Here is a 21299-nt window from a genome sequence, read left to right as displayed (position 1 = left end):
CCCACCCTCTCCAGCAGACTCTGCTTTCTGGGCAAACAACCTGGCATGCATCACCATCATGAAACCCACTTAAAATGCAATGTCAGTGTGAAAAGAAGGGATTTGAGAAGTGCAATATCACCATTACATTTCTGCTGGTCCCCAGAGGGTGCTCTTGCCCAGGTTTTGCCAGGCAGCTTCCTGTGGGAAGGATGTCTGGCAGACAAGGAGAGCCCAGAAATATTCTATGAGGAGTCTAGCTGCAGGCTGAAGGCTGCAGTTCTCTTTTCTATGTTCCTTACTCTGTCCTGCTACTGCATGGAGTGTTAAGCTCCTGTCAGCACCAGCTGTTCACAGAGGGAATGTGAGCAAGACCATCCAAGGAAAAAAGCATCAAGAACCTCATTGCATAGATATTGAATCATGGACTTACAGAATTATTTGGGATCTTAAAGCTCATCTGGTTCCATCCCTCTGCCATGGGCAGGGACACCTTCCACTAGACCAGGTTTCTCCAAGCTCTGAGTTCCCATCAGTCAGCTTTGCTTTGGACACAGAAAGAATTTTAATGGTTACAGTCCTCCATCAGTTTATCCAATTCCTTATTAAGTCTGATTGGACTTTTAGTTTCACAAAATCCTGAGATGAACATGCCAGCACTTCCTTTGCCTGGTGCCCTCAGAAACACAGAATCACAGAATAGTCAGAGTTCAAAGGGACCTCTGGAGATCATCCATTCCAAGCTCCAGCTCTGAAAAGTGATGAATAATCACCTATAATCATTCCCTGTTCCTCCTATACCCATGTCTACACTGTCAGTGCCTTTTACCTGATTCACATCTTTCCTAACAGTCCTGATCCTTTTTCTTGCAAGGATGCCATTCACACTTCTGACCACCCATTTTCTTCATCTTTGTGACCTTTTCCGGTGTTTCTCCAAATTTTCTCAGCCAGGCACCAAAGCCACACACACTTGTGAGCTTGCTTTATATGGGGGCAAGCAATATTTTCCTTGCAATATCTGGAGCCTTTTTTACTTTTTAATTACTCATGAACTTTCAGCTGATGTTTTCAGGGAACTGCTTGCAGTTACCTTCAGCTCTTGACTGGCATTAATCTAGAGTCCCCCAGTGTACAGTGAAGGATATGCTTCACTATACCCTTATCAACATTGATTCTCATTTCCAATGGCATCAAACATTTTAGGATCCAAACAGCCTTTTACAAAATTCCTCATCTCTGCAGCCTACCTGCCCCTGTGTCAGACTCCTGCTCTGCTCCCTGGTTGACTAAGGTTCTGTCACCTCATGGGATTTCCCTCCTCTGCAGCACAAGAGCTGCTGGACCAGCAATGAAGGATTTGTGATGTTCATAAAGGCCTCACTTGATGTGCTTCTCTGTTTCCCTCAAATAGATGTTATCCCAGAGGACTGAAGTCTGCCTGGGACTGGTGAACAGATGGCAAATGTTTTTGGTCAAAATTCTGGGAAGTGCCTTTTGCACAACATGAGTGGAATGTGCCCAGAAAGCCTCTGTATCTCTGACATGTTTGTTTCTTTGTGCCTTGCCTAATTCTTAGTTTCCCAGGACATTCACATGCCCATTACTGCTTTAAAATGTATACAGATGGTACTTTTAAAATTACTTCTCTATTCAACATCATGACAGGCAGCTTGGGACATGCTGAAGTGTTTGTAATGGATCACAGAGGGGAAAAAAAGCTACAGACCCACAGAAATCTGGCTGGAAAATGAAGACATGGTTCTCAAGTGAAGAAATGGTCTGAAAGGGAGGGTTGCACCAACCAGTGTAGAAGCTGTCCAAACCAGCTTTTTGTGTTTATTCTTCTTCTAGCTCTGGAAAATACCCTGGATAGCTGCTGACCCTTCTTGGACTTACCTGGGTGGTATGGAAAGTATTCAGCTCCATCTACAAACTGGATGCCTGCAGCTGTCTATTCTGAGTTTATCCCACCCATTTATATTGTATTTCCACTGGAGGTACCTAAGATCTCTGCCTGGGTGCTTTCCAGGCATGTGTGCTCCTTCCAGGATGTGGGGCTGGGAAAGAATTTGCCAGAAACTAGAAACCTCAGAGGTGAAGGCAATCCAGGGTGGATTTAGAGTGGATATTAGGAAAAAATTATTTCCTGTGAGGGTGGTGAAGTCTGAGCACAAGTTGCCCAGAAAAGCTGTGGCTGCCTCATCCCTGGAAGTACTCTGGGCTAGGTTGACAGGTCTTTGAGCAACTTGTTCTTGTGGAAGGTGTCCCTAGTCTAGTGGAAGGGTAGTGGAATGAGTTGAGTTTTAAGGTCCCTTCCAACACAAATCATTCTAGGATTTGATGAGTCTTTGATTTTTACATGACAACAAGATGTGTAAATCCCACCATACCCAAACTCGTATCTGTTCTCTCTCACATTTGTTGTTTGTATCTCCTCTCCTGCTGGATCTCCGCTTGGAGCAGGCTTTCCTGGGGCTGTTTCTCAGCTCGGCACTTGGCTCAGTGCCTTGGCTTGCCTTGTGCTGAACAGAGTGCCCGTTGCTATAATTTTACCTGTTTGTGTCCCTTAATCTGTATTTGTTCCCTTGAAAGTGCAGGGAGATCCATTAAAGCAAGGCACTGGGTAAATACCGCCTGCTCCTCACTCCACCAGCACCCAGGATCAGTGATTAACTCCAGGTAAACAGAGCCGACCGCCAGCCAACCCTTGGCCACAGCAACGGGGGGACAGGGGACCTGCAGTGCCCCGCCCCAGGTGTGTGGGGGATGTAAAAGCTGGGATTGTTAGGACACTGCTGGAGCAGGACAGTGGCATGGAGCTGAAGCTCTGGTGCTTGGTGGCCACCAGATGTGTCCTGCTGAAGGCCTGCCATGGGCGGGATCAGCCAGCAGCGCCATAAATAGGGCTGGCAGTGCATCAGCCCTGGGGAACCAACCGCTGAACCCTGGAGCAAGGAACAGATGGTGCTGTGGGCCGGCTGGAGGAGGTGCCTAGCAGGAGGCGTGGTGCCAGTGTTCTGTACTGGGGAGCTCAGCATGTGCTCGATGCCAATGGAGTGTCTGTAGGGCTTCAGCTCAACGGGGACACGGATCACAGTGCCGGGTCAGATCCATCAGGGTTCCCCAGTAGGCAGCAGGAATGGCAGGAACTCAGGTGGGACTACCGGGACCATTCCTGGAGCCTCCGGTTGGGCCTTGCCCCGTCTCCGACTCTGACTCTGACTCAGACTCAGAGGACACGGCTGTGGGTGGCACAGGACCCAGTGCTGCAGCACAGAACTACTCCCAGGTCATCCACAGTGGCCACTTCATGGTGTCGTGCCCGCACAGCGACTCGCTACCCCGGCGGCGGCACCACCGTGCCGAGCCCGAGCTGGCTGATCCCCGGAGTATTGACCCAACCCTCACCCGGCTCTTTGAGTGCATGAGCCTGGAGTACAGGTGAGTCCTAGAGCCCTTGTGTGTGTCTTACAGACCCCCAGCTGGCTGAAGGCAGGAGGCTAGCTGAGCCCCCCCGTTCCCCAGCCAGGAATTTTTTTCCATCTGACCTCCTCCTCCTCTTTTTCATGGGCTGTGATGTGTCATATGCTCAGAAATTGCCATCCTGGAAAGTTTCAGGGAGAGAGAGCTGATGCTGGGTTGTTGGCTGCAGAGCCAAGTGAGAAGCTTCTCTGTTCCACATGTATCTTGACTTTTCTCCATTTTTGCATGAGATCAGGCGTCACTGTGTCCAGCTGTATTTCCTCCATGGCCAGACCTAGCACACTCTGTAGAGCAGCAGTGACTCTGTGGACAGCTAACACTCAGTTGTTTGGCAGTCCAGCCCAGAGCAGTCCTGCCTTCTGTCCTTGGCTCTATCCCCATGTCCTGAGGTTATTCCATGATATGCAGTAGCACTTGGGACTGGATGGCTGCATGGCTTTTATCCAAGGTCTCCTGAAAGCTTTCCTCCTTCTCTCCTGCAAAATCAGATGGGTGCCTGCATTGTTCCCCTGCTGTACAAATTGCCAAAGCCCAGTGGCAGCTCTTTGGTGACAGCAGGACAGAGTGCAGTGTGTCTCTTATGGCCACAGTCCACATTTTTGGAGGCAGCTCCCCTCCTTTGCCAAGCCCCGAGGTTTTGAGTTCTCTCCAGCACGGCATCAGCATGGAGTCAGTGCCACACCACTTGTATAGCTCTCCCAAGATGTCCAAATGTGAAAACCTAGATGATGATGTTCTACCACGTGAAAGCAAAACCTCAGCAAAGCAGCCTTGAAGAGGTGCCCATTACCTCATCCAGGATCTCATCCAGTGACTGAGCTCTCTGGTTTGCCTTGGAGTCCTCAAGTGCTCAATGCAATAGGGAATGTGGTCACTGCCAGGGCATCCTTGGCACAGAGGGTACCAGTTCCCGCATGGCTGTGTACATCTGACCCTTGATCATATCCCAAGAGATGGATGGAATCATCCCAGTTTGCCAGCAGCCAGCACAGCATAGCAGTGCTCTCTGGGATCACAGGGAGCCTCAGCATGGGGTAACCCAGGTAAGGATCATGCTTCCTGGCTGGGCAGGTCACTCCTGAGTGCCACAAACAAGGGTCATAGAAACACTGGTGGCCTCGCTGCCTTTTCTTCTCCCAGCCCCATTCTTTCCATACTGAGCCCTGCAGATTTGAGGCTGGAGAAACAGACACTGTCACACCAGGGTGCTCAAACTGTAGACTCATGAGGTGCAAGGAAGCTTCAGTGTGCCCCTGGGCTCAGGAGCTCCCAGGCAGAGTGGAAACAGACAGGGTACAAGGGCTTTGACAACTGGAGTACTGTGTGTAACTGGGGGCTGGCCATTCCACTGCAGTCAGGGTTCTATTGCTCCAGTTTTCCCCACTACCTGGAATCTCAGTGGCTCATTTCCTTCCTGCACTGAGCATGGCAGTGCAGATACTGGCTCCTATGTAATGGGATGCTCACCCAAGCCTTGTCCAGCCTGGCCTTGGACAATTCCAGGGATGGGGCAGCCTGTGCTGGGATCTCACCACCCTCATAGGGAAGAATTTCTTCCCAATATCCCATCTAGTCCTGTCCTCTGACATTGTGAAATCATCCCCCCTTTTCCTGTCACTCCAGGCCCTTGACCAAAATCCCTCTCCAGCTCTCTTGGATCCTCTTTAAGCACTGGGAGGGGTTCTAAGGTCTCTAAGGTTGTCCAGGCTGGACAACCCCAGCTCTCTTAGCTTTTCTTTTGCTAATAATTTTTTTACACTCTTGTAGGCAGCAGCTAGAGAAAGGTATCAGGGTGGAATAATGGAGTTAAGTGTTCTTGGTGCATTTCTACATTTAGTGTTGTCTGATTTGATACTGGTCTGCATCACCTGTCATTTCACACTTCCCCTCCCATCCAGGTTCCCAGAGGCAGAACAGCCTCAGTTGGGGTCACCAGCCCAGTATCCTCCAGCCCTCAGGAGAGCACCCACAGTTAAGCTCAGACTAAATTCCTAACCAAGGAGAAACCACTGTAAGCTGTCACCTGGGAGGCACCTGTGGATTTCATCATGCAACTCTCATGCAGGGCAGGGCTAGATCCAAAGCCAAGTCAGGTTGCTCAGAGCCATTACTTTGACAGATGGAGCCCTAGGATGTGACCTCACCATCTGTCCAGCCTGCTCAGGGCTGCTCCTCTCCCCTAGGGAATTGCTGTCTGTGGCTGTAGTTTGGAGTTTCCCTGTTCCAATTCTTAGGTCTGTTTCCCCTTGGCCTTTCTCAGTGTATGATTGAGAACTGTCTGGCTCCATCTCCTCCTTAGGGCAGCTGATGGCAGTAATTCTCTCTTCACCTTCTGCAGGCTGAACAAACCCATCCCTCACAGTCCTCTTCTGTCATATATGTTAGTCCCCAGCCACCTTGATAGTCTCCTCCAGGATCACTCCAGTTTGTATACCTCCCTCTCTGTCCACTGGACACAATGTCCAGGCTTGGCCATAGCAGTGTGGAGCAGAGGGGAAAACCATCCTGTCTCCTGGTGAGCTGTGCCTGCTGCATCCATTGCTGTCTGGGCTCACACCATTTCAAAGGTAACTCACTAAACTTTCCCTAAATATTTTTCAATGGTTACCGCTGGAATTCTTCCCCTCTCCAGCATTCCTCCTCTGCTTTTCACAGACATTATAGCAGTCCTGTCTCAGTCTAAGCAATCATTCTGGGGATATGACTTATCTTCCTTCCATGGGCAGGACTGTACCTCACCCCTCACTGGTAAAGAAATGCTCTCTCCACATCAAAGTTTTCTTCCATCAGTAATTTGTTTCCTCAGATTCCCCAAATAGAAGCAACTCCCCTCTCTGAAGTCTTCATCCTAAGGCTAGGATAAAGCAGTTCCTTTTTACCTATATCCCAGGACATTTAGAGCAGCTTCCTGCTTAATGATCCTTTTTCACTCCTTCTCCTGGAACATCCTGCATTCCTTGCATCCTTCCTGCATTCCTTGCATGTTGTTTCCCCCTGCAGCTCACCTGGCTGCATCTCATTATCCAAAAAGCTGAGGGTGGAGCTGAGCTCCCTCAGGAGCTGCTGACATTTTGGCCTTAGCATGAGAAGGCTCATCCTCTCCATCACCACAGTGTGACCTGCACAGTGCCATGGCTGGCCTCACTCCCCCTCCTGTGACTTAATGTTGGGAATCACTGATCTGGGGAACATCCTCCTGAAGGAAGGAAAACTGGGGGCAGACTGGGAGATGTGAACTGCAGTAATTTGTGGTCTTACCTGCCAACATTTGTCTTGTGCTCCGGAGAGGAGACCTGACAAGCAGGGACATCAGACTGGGAAGTGACTTGGAGTATACACTCAGCCTCTCTTGTGATTTAAAACTGTGTGACAATTCCCTACTAATTCATCCTCTTGTTAGCCTGTGTCTCCCCTGGGAGAAGTGGAACTGCTGCTATTGATTCTCTAATTCACAGTGCCCTAAATGCTCACACAGGGGTAGTGAACACCAGGCAGAGATTCCAGGGATGCACCCAGTGGAGTTCATAATTCAACCTTATTTTTTCTTGCAGATGACCTCCATTCTAGAGGTTCTGATGAGTGGGAAAGGCTCGTGCTTGGGCTAAACCCACCCACGCTGCACTGTGGTTCTGCTGTCATTTGTGGCAGGGAGTTGCACTTCTTTCTTTGGTCATTCCCCAAGGTTTTGAGCCTGATCCTGTTCAAGGATCATACATAGGGGCTGGGCTGCTGTGCTGGTGCAGCCCTCCATCTCTCCAGATCACTCCTCTTTTCATACAGCAGCTCCTCTTGCTGTTGATGAAGAGGAAAGTACCCGTGTTGCCATGAAATCAGGGACTGCAACACCTGAAACTGCTGGATAGGTAAATGAGTCACAGACCAAACAAGGTACTGCTGGCCCCATGCCAGCATTGGACCCAGGCTGAGCCCTGTTGCCAGAGGTGGTACCTGCCACTGGTGGGTGCCAGCCCACCTCACCCTGAACCCCAAACAGGCTGTAGCCTATGGCTGGATCTGTGTCCCCCTCCTTTTGACAGTGTAGGGCAGCAGGACCCCCAACCTGTTTGGGGCACCCTATAACCTTCCCACGGTTCAATGTGAAGTTTGTGTCCGTCTCCCCTGGGGAGATAATTGCAGTGAAGGGTGGGGCCCTTTTCAAGGAATAGCAGGGAGCAAAGATCAGCCTGTTAAGCCCCAAAACAGAAAGGATCATTAAGGGGGAGACAAGGCATTTGGTAGTAAAGCTCAAAGGCTTCCACTGCCTCCAGGTCCCACAGCAACTCCTAGCCATGGCCCACTGGCCTTGCACGAGGCCAAGGTGTGTCCCACAGGCTCAGGCTGCTCTTTTTAGCTGGCTGTGAGTGAGGAACATGGCCTTGACCAGTAAGATCTGGCCATGTGCCCAGGAATCCTGTCTCTTCCATTGGCTCCTCCACTTGGCACCATCTTGCTGTTTGCCATGTGCGCTTGGGGAAAGTTCAAAATCCTGATGATAGCAGAGTGGTCAGTGTCAGCCTTAACTCTCTGCAGGCTGGAGTCACAGGTCCTTCCCCAGCCCTGGGGGCCATGTGTCAGGCTGGGTCTCCCTTGGGAGACCATCCCCATCCACTCCTGCACCTGCTCCTAGACACATCCCTGCATCAGGCTCAGAATTGCAGGGGTGTCCAGTCTTCCTCCTCTGCCAGAGGCGGATTACAAAGCAGGTCAAAACAGAACCCACCAAAATCATTATTTGAGAGCACTTAGAGGTTTCACAAGCTTTAATGAACAAGTCAGAGCCTTCATGCACCTCCCTGGGGGCATGCCAGATGGCACCTGGAGAGGCTGGGAACACGGGATACAGCAGCACCCTGACACCAGCTCCGCTTCCACCTTTCCTGCTCCATGCATGTGCCAAGGAAAAGTAGGAGTTAAAGCAGCACCAAGATATTTAAGGTACAAACTCTCTACTGAACATGGACATGGTTTCCCAGGCAGGAATGCCATGCAGCCTGCAGCCAGCTCTCAAAGGGACCCCTGGAGCACCTGGCATTGTCCTGAAGCCACACCATGTTGCTGGGAGAGTTGGAGATGTGAAATGGACTCCAAAGTAAGGCAGAGGGACCCTGGCTTCCCCCTCAGAGCTCCTGGGGCAGCAGGACCCTCAGGACTTCCTCAGTGGCTGCACATGAGGGGTTGTGTTCCTCAGCTGGATGGAAACAAGATGAGGACGAGGAGGAAATGAGGCTTCCTGCACTGCAGGTCCCATCGGGGACATCACCACCACCACTACGATGAGCTGCAGAACAAGCACAGCTGCCTCAGAACCAGGAAATGGGAAGCAGGGAGCTCAGCTCAGGCTGGGGGGGCAGGTTTGGAGGGATCGGTGTGGAGAATAGACCAGGGCTGGTGTCATTCTGTGTCTGTCTTGGAGCACAGGCAAGTGTCCCTTAACATCCTGAACATCCTCCAGTGTTGTCCTGCCTTCCCAGACCCTCCACAAGGGCTGCCCTTGACTGCTCCAGCTGAAGGCAGCATTTCCAAGCCTTGCCTGGTGCTAAAGGAAGGGTCAGAATTAGCTGCCCAAACACTGTGATGAGGCAAGAGCCACTACAGTACATGTCACCATGGATGTCATCTGGGCCAGAGACTTACCTTCCTGTCCCCCAGGGCCAGTACACAGTTGGTGTAGTCAGGGGCAGCAGGATCCCACCTCAAAGCTGGGGTTCAAACATCAAGTAATCAATGCTTCAATGGGCTGTGCTTTAATCCAGGGGTTTGAGAAGCCTTCTGTGGGTCTGTGAAGCTCAGGGTTTAGGTCTGTGCTGTTCACAGGGTGTGCAGGAACTTGGAATGCTCCACTGGGTACTCCCACAGGTGCCTGGCAAGCACCTCCAGCAGAGTCATGTGGCTGTACCTGTTCCTGACCTACCACCAGGCTGGTGGCCCCTGGACATCTTTCAAGGTGGTGCCCCTCAGCCTCCCCTTTGCTTGGTGTTTCAGTGGGAAGCTAGTATCTCCGAAGTGGAAGAATTTCAAGGGGCTACGGCTGCTTTGCTGGGATAAGATTCGACTCAACAATGTGATCTGGAGAGCATGGTACATACAATGTGAGTATGGGCACCAGGCCCCACTATGTCTGCCAGATGCCAGGCTGTGCCAGTGGGATGGGGCTGGCGCTGTAATGACTGTGGAGGAGTGCAGAGATAGGGATAGCCAACTGTATTCTCCCCTGTGCAGATGTGGAGCGGAGGAAAAACCCCATGTGTGGCTTCATCACCCCTCTGGAAGGCATGGAGGCTGATGAGCACCGAAAACCAGAGGTAGGACAGGGTCCCTTGCAGCTCTTTGGGGCAGCACCAAGGTCTGTGTGACACAGTGGAGATCTGGGAACACGTTGCATTTCATAGATTTGCTGAAAAAGGTGTTTCTGACAAGGCACAAGGAAGGCAGGCCTGGCTGTTGGGTGCTGGGGCCAGAGAGCTCAGCCATGACCCCCTGTCCTGTCCCCCAGGCTGTCGTGCTGGAGGGCAACTACTGGAAACGCCGCATTGAGGTGGTGATGAGGGAGTACCACAAGTGGAGGATCTACTATAAGAAACGGGTGAGTGGCTCTGCCTGTGCTGCTCCCCATCCTGTGGCAGTACCAGCAGTGGGATGGAACCAACTTGGAGCCATGGCTGACAGGGCAGGACATGACTTTGCCAGCATGGCAGGGTGTTGCTGGCTGGCCCCCTGAGCTCTCCCTGCCTGGGGGGTGACCTAGGCTGTCTTCTCCTTCCAGCTCCGAAAATCCACACGGGAGGGAGGGATCTCCAGTCCAAAGCGGGTGAGTCTGCTGAGAAAGGGTGGGAAGAGGGAGAAAGGGGAACGCAGTTTGGACTCCTGCACTGGGTAGAAAGGCAAAGAAAAGCCCCAGGGCATGATAAACCCATTGGAATGGGATGCTAAGCACCTGGGATGCTGGATTCACCCTCTGGAAGTAGCAATGTGCCAGGCCTTAAGGTTTGGAGGGAACAAACACTGCAGGGAGCATGGGGGCTGCTGGGTGGGCAGCCAGACAGCCAGACATGGACCCTACCCATGAAAGGTCCACTCGGCTCCTTTGCTCTACCTCATGTAGGACGAGGATGTCTGGAGGCCAACAGAGAAATGGTGCAACCAGCTCTTCTGCAATGTGGTGCCCATGCTGCTTGGAGATGAGGAGGAGGAGCATGGGAGCAGGCAGCATTTCGATTTGGACACCTTCCTCTCAGACATATCTGACACCCTCTTCACCATGACACAGATGCCCAGCACCCACCAGGCACTCCCTGAGGATGGTAGGTGCTGCAGACCATGCTTCAGCAGGATGTGGAGGAGGAATCCAGATTTTTTTGTCTTGGTTTAGCCCCTGAGAGCTGCCAGCCATGTCCTTTTGGGCAGGCAGGGTCCCCTGGCATCTGCCCTGATTGGGCAGGGGGAAGGGGTGTGTCTGTTCTGCCCAAACAGGATCCACCAGGGGAGGGGATGCTAAGGAGTGTTTGGGCAGGGTGGGGTCATCCCCTTCTCCTTTGGTTCCCTATGCATCAGCATGCTCTGTCCCAAGGCTGAGCTCCCCAGGGACCACCAGCACCATGAAGGACTTTGCCCCAGCCCCCAGGGCAGGTCCTGCTTCCATGGCCACTCTTTGCTGTCCCTACCTGGCCATGTCCCTTGGGCATCTGCAGCTCCAGACAGGTCTTGTGCCAATGATCAGCCTTTCACTGGGGTTCCTGGGAGCTGGATGAGGCCCTAGAGGGGCTGATGGACAGTGGTGAGATAGGATGGGATGTCCCTGGCTCTCCTCAGGGTAGGAACTTTTCTCCCTGCCCAGGAGATACAGGGTGATTCTGGGGTGACACAGAGATGTGACAGCCAAGTAGGTGTCAGGGCAATGGTGAGAGCAGCCCTCAAGGTGGGTCTCAGGGATGCAGTGGCTGGGCTTTGATGTTCCAGCTCTGCCCTCTTCCAGCATATGTTGGGAATGCTGACATGATACAGCCGGATTTGGCACCCCTGCAGCCCAGCCTGGATGACATGGACATATCAGGTAAGAGGCAGCCTGGTTGAAGTACTGCATCCCACCCAGCCCTGCACGCTGTGACTGCCTGAAATGGGGGGGTCACAGGTTTGGCCTGGCAGTAGTGGGAATTGCTGAGGCAGGCAGAAAGCACTGCACATCTAATGGCATAGGAAAAGCAGCATGGATGGGCAGGGGCTGTAGGCAATGAAGGCAGAGCCTTGTTGTGCCTGCCTGCCCCTGGAAAGAGCCACAGAAGGTCAGGAAGGGCTTGGCCACGAGCTGTGGGAGGAGATTTCTACAAAAAGAGGTTATTTCCAGGAGTGCTAAAGCCCCTCATTTTGGCTGCAGATAGAGGAAGGACAATTGTCCCCCAGAGGAAGAGGAAACCTCTAGAGAGTAAGTTCTGCTGAGTCCCCTCCTCACTCCACTGACCAGCCAGCCTGGGTGGTTGGTTTGGAGCTGGGACCCTGCACAGGGCTGTGCTACATGCCCTGGGGACAAGTCAGTGTCCCTGCCAGGCTGCCCAAAGACAAATCTGGCACTAATTTCCAACTGTGGGAACACCAGCAAGTGGGCAGGGGCAAACTGCCCCATGCTGCCATGTAGGCTCTGAGCTGTGAGTATCCATGCAGTCATCTGGGATATGTCTTGGTCACAGCAGTGACCATAAATGCCAGAGCAAGGCACTGTTGGTGACCAGCTTTGCCCTCTACATGCCAGAGCTAGCTACCCAGTTATAGCTAGTGGCCTTGGGCAGCACCAGCATCTCCAGACCCCTGTGTGAGCAGGCTGGAGCTCCATGGTCCATCTCCACTTCCTTCAGGAGGAGGAAAGAAGGGTACTTGCACCATATGGCTGTGGAGTGTTGCAAGACCAGATGCTGGCAGGGAGCAGGCTGGGCACTCTATGTGCCAGGGCAGGTGGTGGCATGGGTGCCCTTGGAATGGATGCTCTTGGGATGGATGAGGTGGGAAGACTCCTGCCAGCACCCTCTCAACTCATTGCAACCAGAGATCCCATCAGAGTGAGGCATGCAGGGTGGAGGGTCTGTTGTCATGGCAGGTGCTTCACCTTCTGTGCCTGGTGCTCCAAGTGGGCATCAGTTGCTAGAAGGTGTGACAGCTACAAGTGGGTCAAATTGACCTTTGGTAAGTGTTCCTTATCCTGAGAGGTTCTGTATGGTGTCACAGCAGTAGCTTCAGAATCTGTCTGAGGGCCCAGCATGGCCTCAAGCTCAGCAGGAGATGGCAGGAGCGCAGTGATTCCTTTCTGAGACAATATATCAGTTAGGTTGGCTTTTTTATGGGGAAAATGCCTCCATTTTTGCTTCAGGGTGCTTCTTGGCAATGGGATGGGTCTTACTGCAGACCATAACATCAGAAGGAAACATCCCTTCCTGCTCTGACCATGTCCAGTGCCTTAGCCCAAGGACACTGTTGGGGCTGAGCAGGGTTCCAAGTCTAGCTGTGGCTCCTGGTCTGCCAGGCTAGTGTGTCCTGGGACAGAGCAGCATCCCATAGGGTGCTTGGAGACCTGTCAGTGGGAGTTTTGTCCTGGATGGAGCAGCTCCCTGGGTGATAAGATGTTACATCTGAGCACTGTGTGTGCCATGTACCCCTGGGACTGTGGGGAGAGTGGGGAGAGGAGATAGGGATGCTGGGTGCCAGCCAACCCAATGATGTCCCAAAAGGTCACTTTTTCAGCAGGGCAGGCAACTTGGGAGCAAGGATCACCCAGCAGCCTTGTGCAGAGCTAGACAGGGCAGGCATGTGGGGTAAGCACATGAGGTCACAGGGCTGTCATTGTGTGGGGTGGTGTGGCAGAGCTCAGTGCCTGTCAGTCAGTGCCTGCAAACCAATCCCCAAATGAGGAAGCATCTCGTGTTTGCAGTGGGTGCTGGAGTGCGGTGTGAGGCAGATGGACGAGTGCTGATGGCAGAGGCGAGGGAGCAGTCCAGCCCTGTGCCCTGCTGGCACCGTGCTCCAGGTAGGATCAGTGCTGGGCACTGGGGCTGGGCTGTCTGTCCCATGGGGTGGCAATGCCCTGCTGCACTGCAGGGCTCTCCCCAAAGCCTGGGACAAGTGCTGAAGGGTCTTTGGGTTGGGAAGGCCCAAGCACATTGGAGATAATCCCCAGGTTTGAGCAGGATACCAAAGGTGTGGTTTGCTGACCATGCAGGCTCTTCTCCCTTGTGTAGGCTGTGCCCTGGCCATGCCTCACTGCCTAGAGTGTAACAGGCCAATACGACAGTGAGGAGGAGCATGGGCAAGAGCTATGGGGTGAGGAAGGGTGGGAGAAAGGGAGGACCAGGCTCCCAGGGACTGCCAGCCACCTTCTATCCCTGTAGCACAGTGAGAGGCACAAGAGGGCCTGGCACGGTGAGAGGCACAATTGGATCTGGCAGGCTGGGTACCACAGATTCCTATAAATACCTGCAGAGCTTCAGTGCTGGTGGCAGAGACATCTTTGTGCGAGCATGACTGAGGTGGGGGCAATGTGGGGCTGGGACTGCATCCCAGGAAGGCCAAGCTCCTGCCTGGCAGCACTGCGGCACACATAGAGTGCTGGCCTGTGGAGGGGCAAGGATGGCCCTGACATGCTGTCAGGGATTCACCATGGCTGTGGCAGGCGTAAGAGGCAGTCTGAGAGCTGACTGGGACATCTCAGCAGTGGCTCTGTCCTGTCTCACATCAGTGTTCCCCTCAGATGGCAGCGTGTGGTGTGCTGGAATCATCACCATGTCCAGTCCCCTGGCATCCACAGTGCTGGCATGTTTGCTCCTCTGGTGTAGATTCAGCAGGACCGTAGGCCTTTGTGGGTCCCAGCCAGGGCACCCCAGGTGCTGCAGCCTGGACCACAGATGGTGCCCTAAGCATGGCTGTGCACACCAGGTGGGCAGAACTAGCAGCAGGGCCTGGAGCTGGCATGCTAGTGCCAGCCAAGGGCTGGAGAGCACAGCTAGGTGATTCCCAGAGGAGATGCAAGTGCCTGTTCCCAGTGCCTGCTCAGGCACTGCATCTGTGCCAGGGGCTGCTAGGCAGCAAACATAGTGAACGCTCCTACTGCATCCTACAGGGAAGCATCCAGTGGTGCCATCCGTGTCCCACAGTCATCCTCTCCATGAAAAACCCTCCCTGTGGCGATGCCAGAACCAGCATTGACACAGGCACTGAGCCAAGGCATTCATGGGGCTGATGCACCCAGGGAGAGAGCTGCCAAAAGTGTGGGGCCAGCCCTTTGTGCTGTGGTGTCTGGGCCTGCGGAAGGACCAGGGCTGTGGGAAGGAGAGAGGAAGGGAGTAGGAGTCATGGCAGGGTCACGCGGCTTGGCTTCGGGAAGGCCATGGGATGTGGTTAGCCACAGGCTGCACGCAAAGCAGCAGTGCAGTGGGCAGCACAGAACTTGTTGGCCCTGAGTGAAAATTTGCTGGAGATGCCCTAACCCCAAAAAGTGCAGAGTGCCAGTAGCAGGGTATGGTTCCACCCCTCATGCCCCATGGTGTCCCCCTCCTTGCCGGGCACGTCCACTTATGCCGGTCGCTGTTTCTCTACTTGGCTCCGCAGAAATCTTCACCAGCCACCGGCCATCCCCATCTCAGACACAACTGGGCTACCAGGACCCATCCTGCTTCTCACCCATGGCTGAGCCCCTGTTCAGCAGTGGGGGGTCCCTGATGGGTGCTCGGGGTCTGCCTGTGAGCTCCGAGACCCCATTCCTACCTGGCACCCTCCTGCAGGTGAGTGGGATCCCAGCCTGCAGCCTTTGGCTTACTGGTGGTGTACCAGTCACCCATCCTGACCCTGCCATGTCTTCTGCAGCCCAGTGGTGCCTCCCAGCTCAGCCTCCACAGCGCCTTCCTGGGCTCTGAGCTGCCCCTGGCCCCCCTGCCCCCTGAACCCCCCGAAGTGGCACCCAGCAGCCTCAGCCCCCAGATCCGACACAAGCCCACACTGCAGTACGACTTCCCTGGCAAGTGCCTTGGCCCGGAGCCACCAGCACCCCACTATGCCCCCCCAGTCCCGTCCCCCCGGGCACCACTGCTGAGCCTGGAACCCCCCTTCTCCCCCACCTCGGCCCCCCGCTCTAAGCTCCCCTACAGCAGTTCACCTGACCCCTCACTTGCCACCCACCCTGCCTCCCCTCTCTCAAGCCCTTGCTTTGCCCCCTACGTCCCAGGGTTGGGCTATGCCACAGGCATGGGGCCCCAGGGGTACTCCAGCCCTGCTGTCTCCCAGCTCCTGCCCCCCACCCTGCTGGGCAACTCCAGGTTTACCCCCCACAAGGGGCCACCCCAGGGTGAGGGTGGGCAGCCCAAGGCAAAGCCCAGTGGCACCAAGGCAAGGAGGCTACCAGGACACCCCCTGTCCCACCTGCCTGAGCCCAACCGCTGCCCGAGCCAGCTCCTGACCACAGGTAACAGGGTTGGGGGGCTGTGGGGGGACACAGGAGTGAGGTGGGGGGCATGGTGTTGTGGGATTCAGAGTGGGGACCCCATTTTTCCCTGGGGTTGCAACACAGGGAATACTGGGCAGGGCGCATGGCAGTCTCCATAGTGGGATAGTTCCAAAGCCATGGGTGAAGCCATACCTGAGGGATCAGCCCTGGCTTCAGTGGCCTCAGAGGGAGAATAAGCCCAGCCCCCGGACTTGGCCACAGGCACTGCTGGGAATTTCCTGTGACCCTAGTCTGGTCTCTATGGCTCTGTTGGCGCAACGGCTGGGGGGCCACTGGTATCCTGCCTGATATGCTACCTGTCGGTGTGATAAGACAGATCCCTTGGGCACTGTTATGGCCCTCTGCTTGCTTGAGGAGGGGCTAGGGCTCCCTGCCTGCCCGAAACTCCTGAGAACTCCCCTGTGAGGAGAATAGACTCCTCCTACAGAGATACATCCCTGTTCTCTGGGGCAATCCAGCAGGGAAGGGGCTGAAGCAGTTCTGGTGCAGGGAGGGACTAGCTGTCTCCTGGGGCAGGGAAGGTCAGCCCAGCCCCAAGAGCTTCACACAGCAGTGCCCATCTGCTCCCTACCCCCTCAGCCAAGCAGGATCTGGCGCTGGATACCCCTTGCCCAATGGGTGCAGGACTCATGCCCACGACCCCTATCTCCCCGGTAAGCACTAAAAACCCCCCTGGGTTGGGAATTGCCTTCTCCTGGCTGCTGGGGAAGGGGTGAAGGTGGGCTCTGGAGGTCACACTTTGGTGGGGGCTGGACAGAAATGGAGGGAAGGAGGGGGCATGTGGCTGGGTGGCTGGGGATGGCAGGAGTTGCCTGAGTTTCTTGTCCTATAAAACAATCAAGGCAGAAGTAAGAGACATCCTGCTTGCAGGGCCCCTTTTCTGGGGCACTGTGGCTGCCCCTGCAGATGATGGCAGGAGCTGCACATCCTGGTGCAACCTGGTGTGCGTGGGGTGCTGATCCCCCAAATCCCCTTCCTCTGTCTTCTCCCAGCAGCAGAGCACTGTCCCCAAAGTCCCTGCCACCTTCCTCTCCAGAATGGCCCAGATGAGCCCAGGACTGGCTCCTGGCTCCAGCCCTTCCCAGGTGTTGCTGCACACAGTGGACACACAGCTGGGCCCCCTGCAAGTCCCCAAGACAGAGCAGCTGTCCCCCACATCAGCTTGTGGTGAGTCTGGACCACCCCAAGGAGCTCCACAGGGCACTGGGGCTCCTGCAGAGAGCTTGGACAAAGCGCTGTGGGAATTTTCATTTTGGCTACAATCCTGGCTATTTCCATTTATCCTGCTGAGCCTGGATGATTCCTTCTGTGCCCCTTTGCCTGCTTCTTTCTCCAGCAGCAAAAGCAGAAATAGGGAAAGACAAAAATGGAACAAAATGTCAGACTGTGGTTTTGAAACCCCGGAGCTTGGTTTTGGAGCAAGAAGCATCCGCTTTCACCTACAGTACCCAGTGCGGCTGCTGGAAACCGGGCTCTGGTGTTCCCAGTTCAGTTTGGTGCTGCACACCACAACCTTGCTGCCCTCACAACTCTTTCCATGCAATTTCCACCCCAAGAAATACTGGGCATTTAAAATGTCAAATCTCAGATGTTCTCATTTCTGAACAGCTGTAAAATGAGAGGGACTTGGGATAATGTGTGCTTGGAGGCTGAAGTGGAGCATCCCCATCAGCTGAGTGGGGTGGCTTGTCCTGGGGTGGGGACAGCACTGTGGGATGCCCCTCTCTGCTTGTCCCAGGTGCTGAGACATCACCTTGTCATGAGTACTGTTGCTATCACACTCTTCATAGCAGCACCTTTCCTTTTTCAGGCAGTGACTGGCCCAAGCCAAGCCAGGTTTCCCCAGGACTCACTGCAAGGCAGGGCACTAGCATCTCCCTGCACCAGCCCATGTCCCGTCCAGGAAGGCCTGAGTCCAGCAAGGTATGGCAAGAGCTGCCAACTTTATATGCATCCCCCTTTCCTCCTCCCCCCAAGACACCATCTACCTTCACTTCACGCTTTGGGCCAGCCTGTCCCCAGTGGGGCTGGTGGCCCATGCTGTCCCCGCTGCTGGGAGGTGCCTGACGGCGCTGACCTGCAGCTGGAGAGCCGCCGCATCACACACATCTCCGCTGAGCAGAAGAGACGCTTCAACATCAAGCTTGGCTTCACCACACTGCACAGCTTGGTGAGCACACTGAGTGCTCAGCCCAGCATCAAGGTGAGTACCCAGGGTGAGCCCTGGGCATGGAGGAACACAGCACATCAGCCAGAGACACTGCATCCCTGCTGTGACCCACAGCACAGACCTCCTCTCCTGCGCCCCAGCCTGTGGTGCAGGAGGCTGGAGCACACAGCAGGCACACAGTGAGGCTGTGGGAGGGTAGTCTGGGACCCCTTCCCCTCTCACCCCCACGGCCCCCCAGGTCAGCAAGGCCACCACCCTGCAGAAGACAGCAGAGTACATCTGCAAGCTGCAGCAGGAGCGGGCAGCTCTGCAGGATGAGGCACAGCGTCTGCGGGAGCAGATCGAGGAGCTCAATGGCTCCATCAAGTAAGGAGGCCATGGCTGGGGGAGATGGGGAGCACTGCCTGCTTTAGGGGAGCCAGGCAGGGCAAGCAGCAGTGCCAGGATAGCAGCAGGACAGACATGGCAGGGCTCCCTGCAGCACCTCCCAGCTGACTGCCCCTCTTCAAATCCTCTCTGTGGGAGGGTTGAGACTCAAGAGGCAGGACAGAGTAGGGCCAGGTCCCACACCTGCCCTGAGAGGTGGCTGGCAACTCCTGCTGAGCTTCCCAGCCTCCCAAACATGGCCCCACAACACTGGTTGTTCCCCACAGCCTATGCCAGGAGCAGCTGCCAGCCACAGGGGTGCCCATCACACGACAGCGCTTTGACCACTTGCGCAGAATGTTTGATGAGTATGTTCGCTCCTCCACACTGCAGAACTGGAAGTTCTGGATCGTATCCTTTGGGGCCAGTGCCTGCTGCTCTGTCTCACCCTCCACTAGACACCAGGTGCTCTGGTTCATCTGCTGCTACTGGGTCTTTGGGGTCTCTTAAGCTCAGGAGGCTTTGGGGACCACAGGGAGATGTTTCCCAGCCAAAGTCACATGGTGGGAATATGCTGGTATTCTGTGGTTAGGAGGGATATTCTGCTCCAAGGAATCAAAAACAGTTGGGTAAGTGGTCATCAGGGAGAAGGGAAGTGGAGCTAAGCTTATGGAGGGAATTGCTCCCAATGACATGGGAACTGGCTCTGAAAGGCAGTAGCCATGGATTAGGAAAGGTCTAGACACAAAGCTGTGAACATGATGGCTTGGTCTTGGTGGTTGCATGCCATACCCTGGAAACACAGGAATGGAGAGGATCAAGGGCCAAGGAACCTACGGGCAAAGGGCTGGATCTGCTCCTCTGTGAGCATGGATTAGACACACTGGGAATCACTGGCTGAGCCTGTGAGGTCTGTGAAATCCCAAGTGGCAGAGTGATGAAAGGCACTGCTGCCCATAGTCCCATCCAGCAAAGGGCATCTGGACAAGGCAGAGGTTACTTCTGATGCATCCTTCTGAGCTCCTTCCTCAGGACATGGGGTATAGTAAAGCCAGCATGGGCTCTAGGACATGCTTGTGGTGGAGGCATCTCTGTGCATTATTGCCTGCACAAAAACACCAGGCTGGTCCCTGCAGGCTGGAAGCAATAGGGGAGCTTACGGGACAGACTGGTGTCCTGCCTGGTCCCTGAGCACTTTTCTAGCTGGTTCCCTGACCTGCTCTGAAGGACATGTCTTGTATCTCAGCAACCTTTTCTAGCAACCCCAGCCATGACAGGGGTTTTGAATGTCTCCCACTGCCTACCCAGGTAACACTTAGGCCATCACCCCAGCAGTTTGGTCTAATGTGAGATGTGGTGCTATGCTGGGACAGCACTAAGCAGGTCTGTTCCATGGCCTGTCCTGCTGTCCCAGCAGTTCTGCTCCATGCCCAGACAAGAAAGTCTGTCCTGCTGCGATAGAAGGGTGATGCCCATGCCTGGGAGGAGTGAGACCATTGTCATAGCAAAGCTGGTCCTTAACTCCTCTGATCCCAACAGTTCAGTATCATTATTCGGCCCCTCTTCGAGTCTTTCAATGGCATGGTGTCCACAGCCAGCATGGAGAGCCTCACCCAAACATCGCTCGCTTGGCTGGACCAGCACTGCTCCCTCCCAGCACTTCGGCCAAGTAGGTGGCCCTGTGCCTGGCTGTGGCACACTGACCAAGTTGGGTTGGCATGGACTGAGGGGAAGAGAACAGGGGTGTCCTGGGGGATGGCAGGGATGATGTGTGGGACGTCCTGGGGCTCCTGATCAGTGATTTCCCGTGCTCCTGGCACACCCACGCCCCAACTGAGCCGGAAGTGCCCCAACCCCGTGTCTCGGCGGGGCAGACTCAGCCCTCCCCAAAGCTCCTCAGGGTGGGTTTCCCTTCACCGCGTCTGCTGGGACTGTGGAAGCGACCAGTCCCACCATTCCGGGGGCTGGAGCGGGGCCGGGCAGCGCCGTCTTCCCCAGCATGGGTCACGCCTTCCAGCCCCCTGTCCCCTATCCCCGTAGCTGTCTTGAGCTCCCTGCGGCAGCTGAGCATCTCCACCGCCATCCTCAGCGACCCTGCCCGTGTCCCCGAGCAGGCGGCGCGGGCAGTGGCGGCGCTGGGACGCCCTGGCGCCTCCTCCTCCATCTGACTACTCCGGGGGCTACGGGGTGTCCCTCGGGCACCGGCGTGGGGACCGGGACTGCACGAGGGCTGTCCTGCCCTGTCCTCTGCAATAAAGGATTTGCTGTGCCACGGACTCCGCCTGGCTCTTCAGACCCGGGGCCGCTTTGGGCACGGCCGGGACCTGAGGGGGGTGACACCGGGACGGGTGAAAGCCGCGACGGGGAGGGGGGCCAGGGGCTGGGGGCGGGGGATGAGAGAAACTGAGGTGGGGGCAAGTGAAGGAAGAGGCTGTGGAGGGGTGGTCCGGGGCTGGCGTGGGGGGTGTGGGGTGTGAAAGGAGGTGCGGGCAGGGGCTGGCGGGGGCAGGGAGCGGGCTTAAGGTAAGAGCTGGCGGGAGGTGATGGCCGGGTTTTGGGGGAGCAGTCTCTCGAGGGGAGCTGGCGTTGGGGAGCATGAGGGCAGGGACCGGGGTGGCGGGGGGGACGTAGAAGCTGGAAGTGAGATGAGAGGAGCCCGGGCTTCGTGGAAAGCACGGTCTGGGGTGCTCAGGTGCTGGGGGAGTGTGTTAGAGTCTGGGGGGGGGGGGGGGGGGGGGGTGTTACGGGGCTATGTGGGAGGCAGGGGCTGAGAACAGGGCCTAGGAGGAGTCAGGGGTATCCGCTGTTGAATGGGGCACG

General features: G+C 55.2%; 1 protein-coding gene across 6 annotated transcripts; it reads left to right on the top strand.

The window, feature by feature from the left end:
- Positions 1-2791: 2791 nt before the first annotated feature.
- Positions 2792-20755, top strand: MLXIPL (MLX interacting protein like). 6 transcript variants are annotated; one of them, XM_077787452.1, is made up of 18 exons: positions 2792-3423; positions 9448-9554; positions 9685-9767; positions 9959-10048; positions 10229-10273; positions 10568-10766; positions 11438-11515; positions 13379-13474; positions 15052-15224; positions 15307-15901; positions 16523-16596; positions 16936-17110; positions 17754-17866; positions 18027-18146; positions 18352-18479; positions 18767-18890; positions 20019-20148; positions 20520-20755. In XM_077787452.1, the coding sequence occupies exons 1-18, from the start codon at positions 3122-3124 to the stop codon at positions 20645-20647; spliced, it is 2760 nt and encodes a 919-aa protein (XP_077643578.1). In that variant the 5' UTR covers positions 2792-3121; the 3' UTR covers positions 20648-20755. The 6 variants fall into 6 exon arrangements, with proteins under 6 accessions (XP_077643578.1, XP_077643579.1, XP_021396049.1 ...); XM_077787453.1 differs by lacking the exon at positions 10229-10273; XM_021540374.2 differs by lacking the exon at positions 13379-13474 and having other exon boundaries at positions 16939-17110.
- Positions 20756-21299: the final 544 nt, after the last annotated feature.

This window comes from Lonchura striata, chromosome 20 (assembly GCF_046129695.1).
Source record: "Lonchura striata isolate bLonStr1 chromosome 20, bLonStr1.mat, whole genome shotgun sequence".
In the NCBI taxonomy this organism is placed as follows: domain Eukaryota; kingdom Metazoa; phylum Chordata; class Aves; order Passeriformes; family Estrildidae; genus Lonchura; species Lonchura striata.
The sequence above is the reverse complement of the archived record's forward strand: the minus strand, read 5'-3'. Positions and strand labels throughout refer to the sequence as shown.

Bases quoted from the DNA above. Each gene is read 5' to 3' on its own strand.
- MLXIPL (XM_077787452.1), top strand. From the start codon at position 3,122: ATGGCAGGAACTCAGGTGGGACTACCGGGACCATTCCTGGAGCCTCCG. The intron at 15,225-15,306 runs GTGAGTGGGATC...TGTCTTCTGCAG, and splicing joins TACCTGGCACCCTCCTGCAG to CCCAGTGGTGCCTCCCAGCT. The intron at 18,891-20,018 runs GTATCCTTTGGG...TGATCCCAACAG, and splicing joins AGAACTGGAAGTTCTGGATC to TTCAGTATCATTATTCGGCC.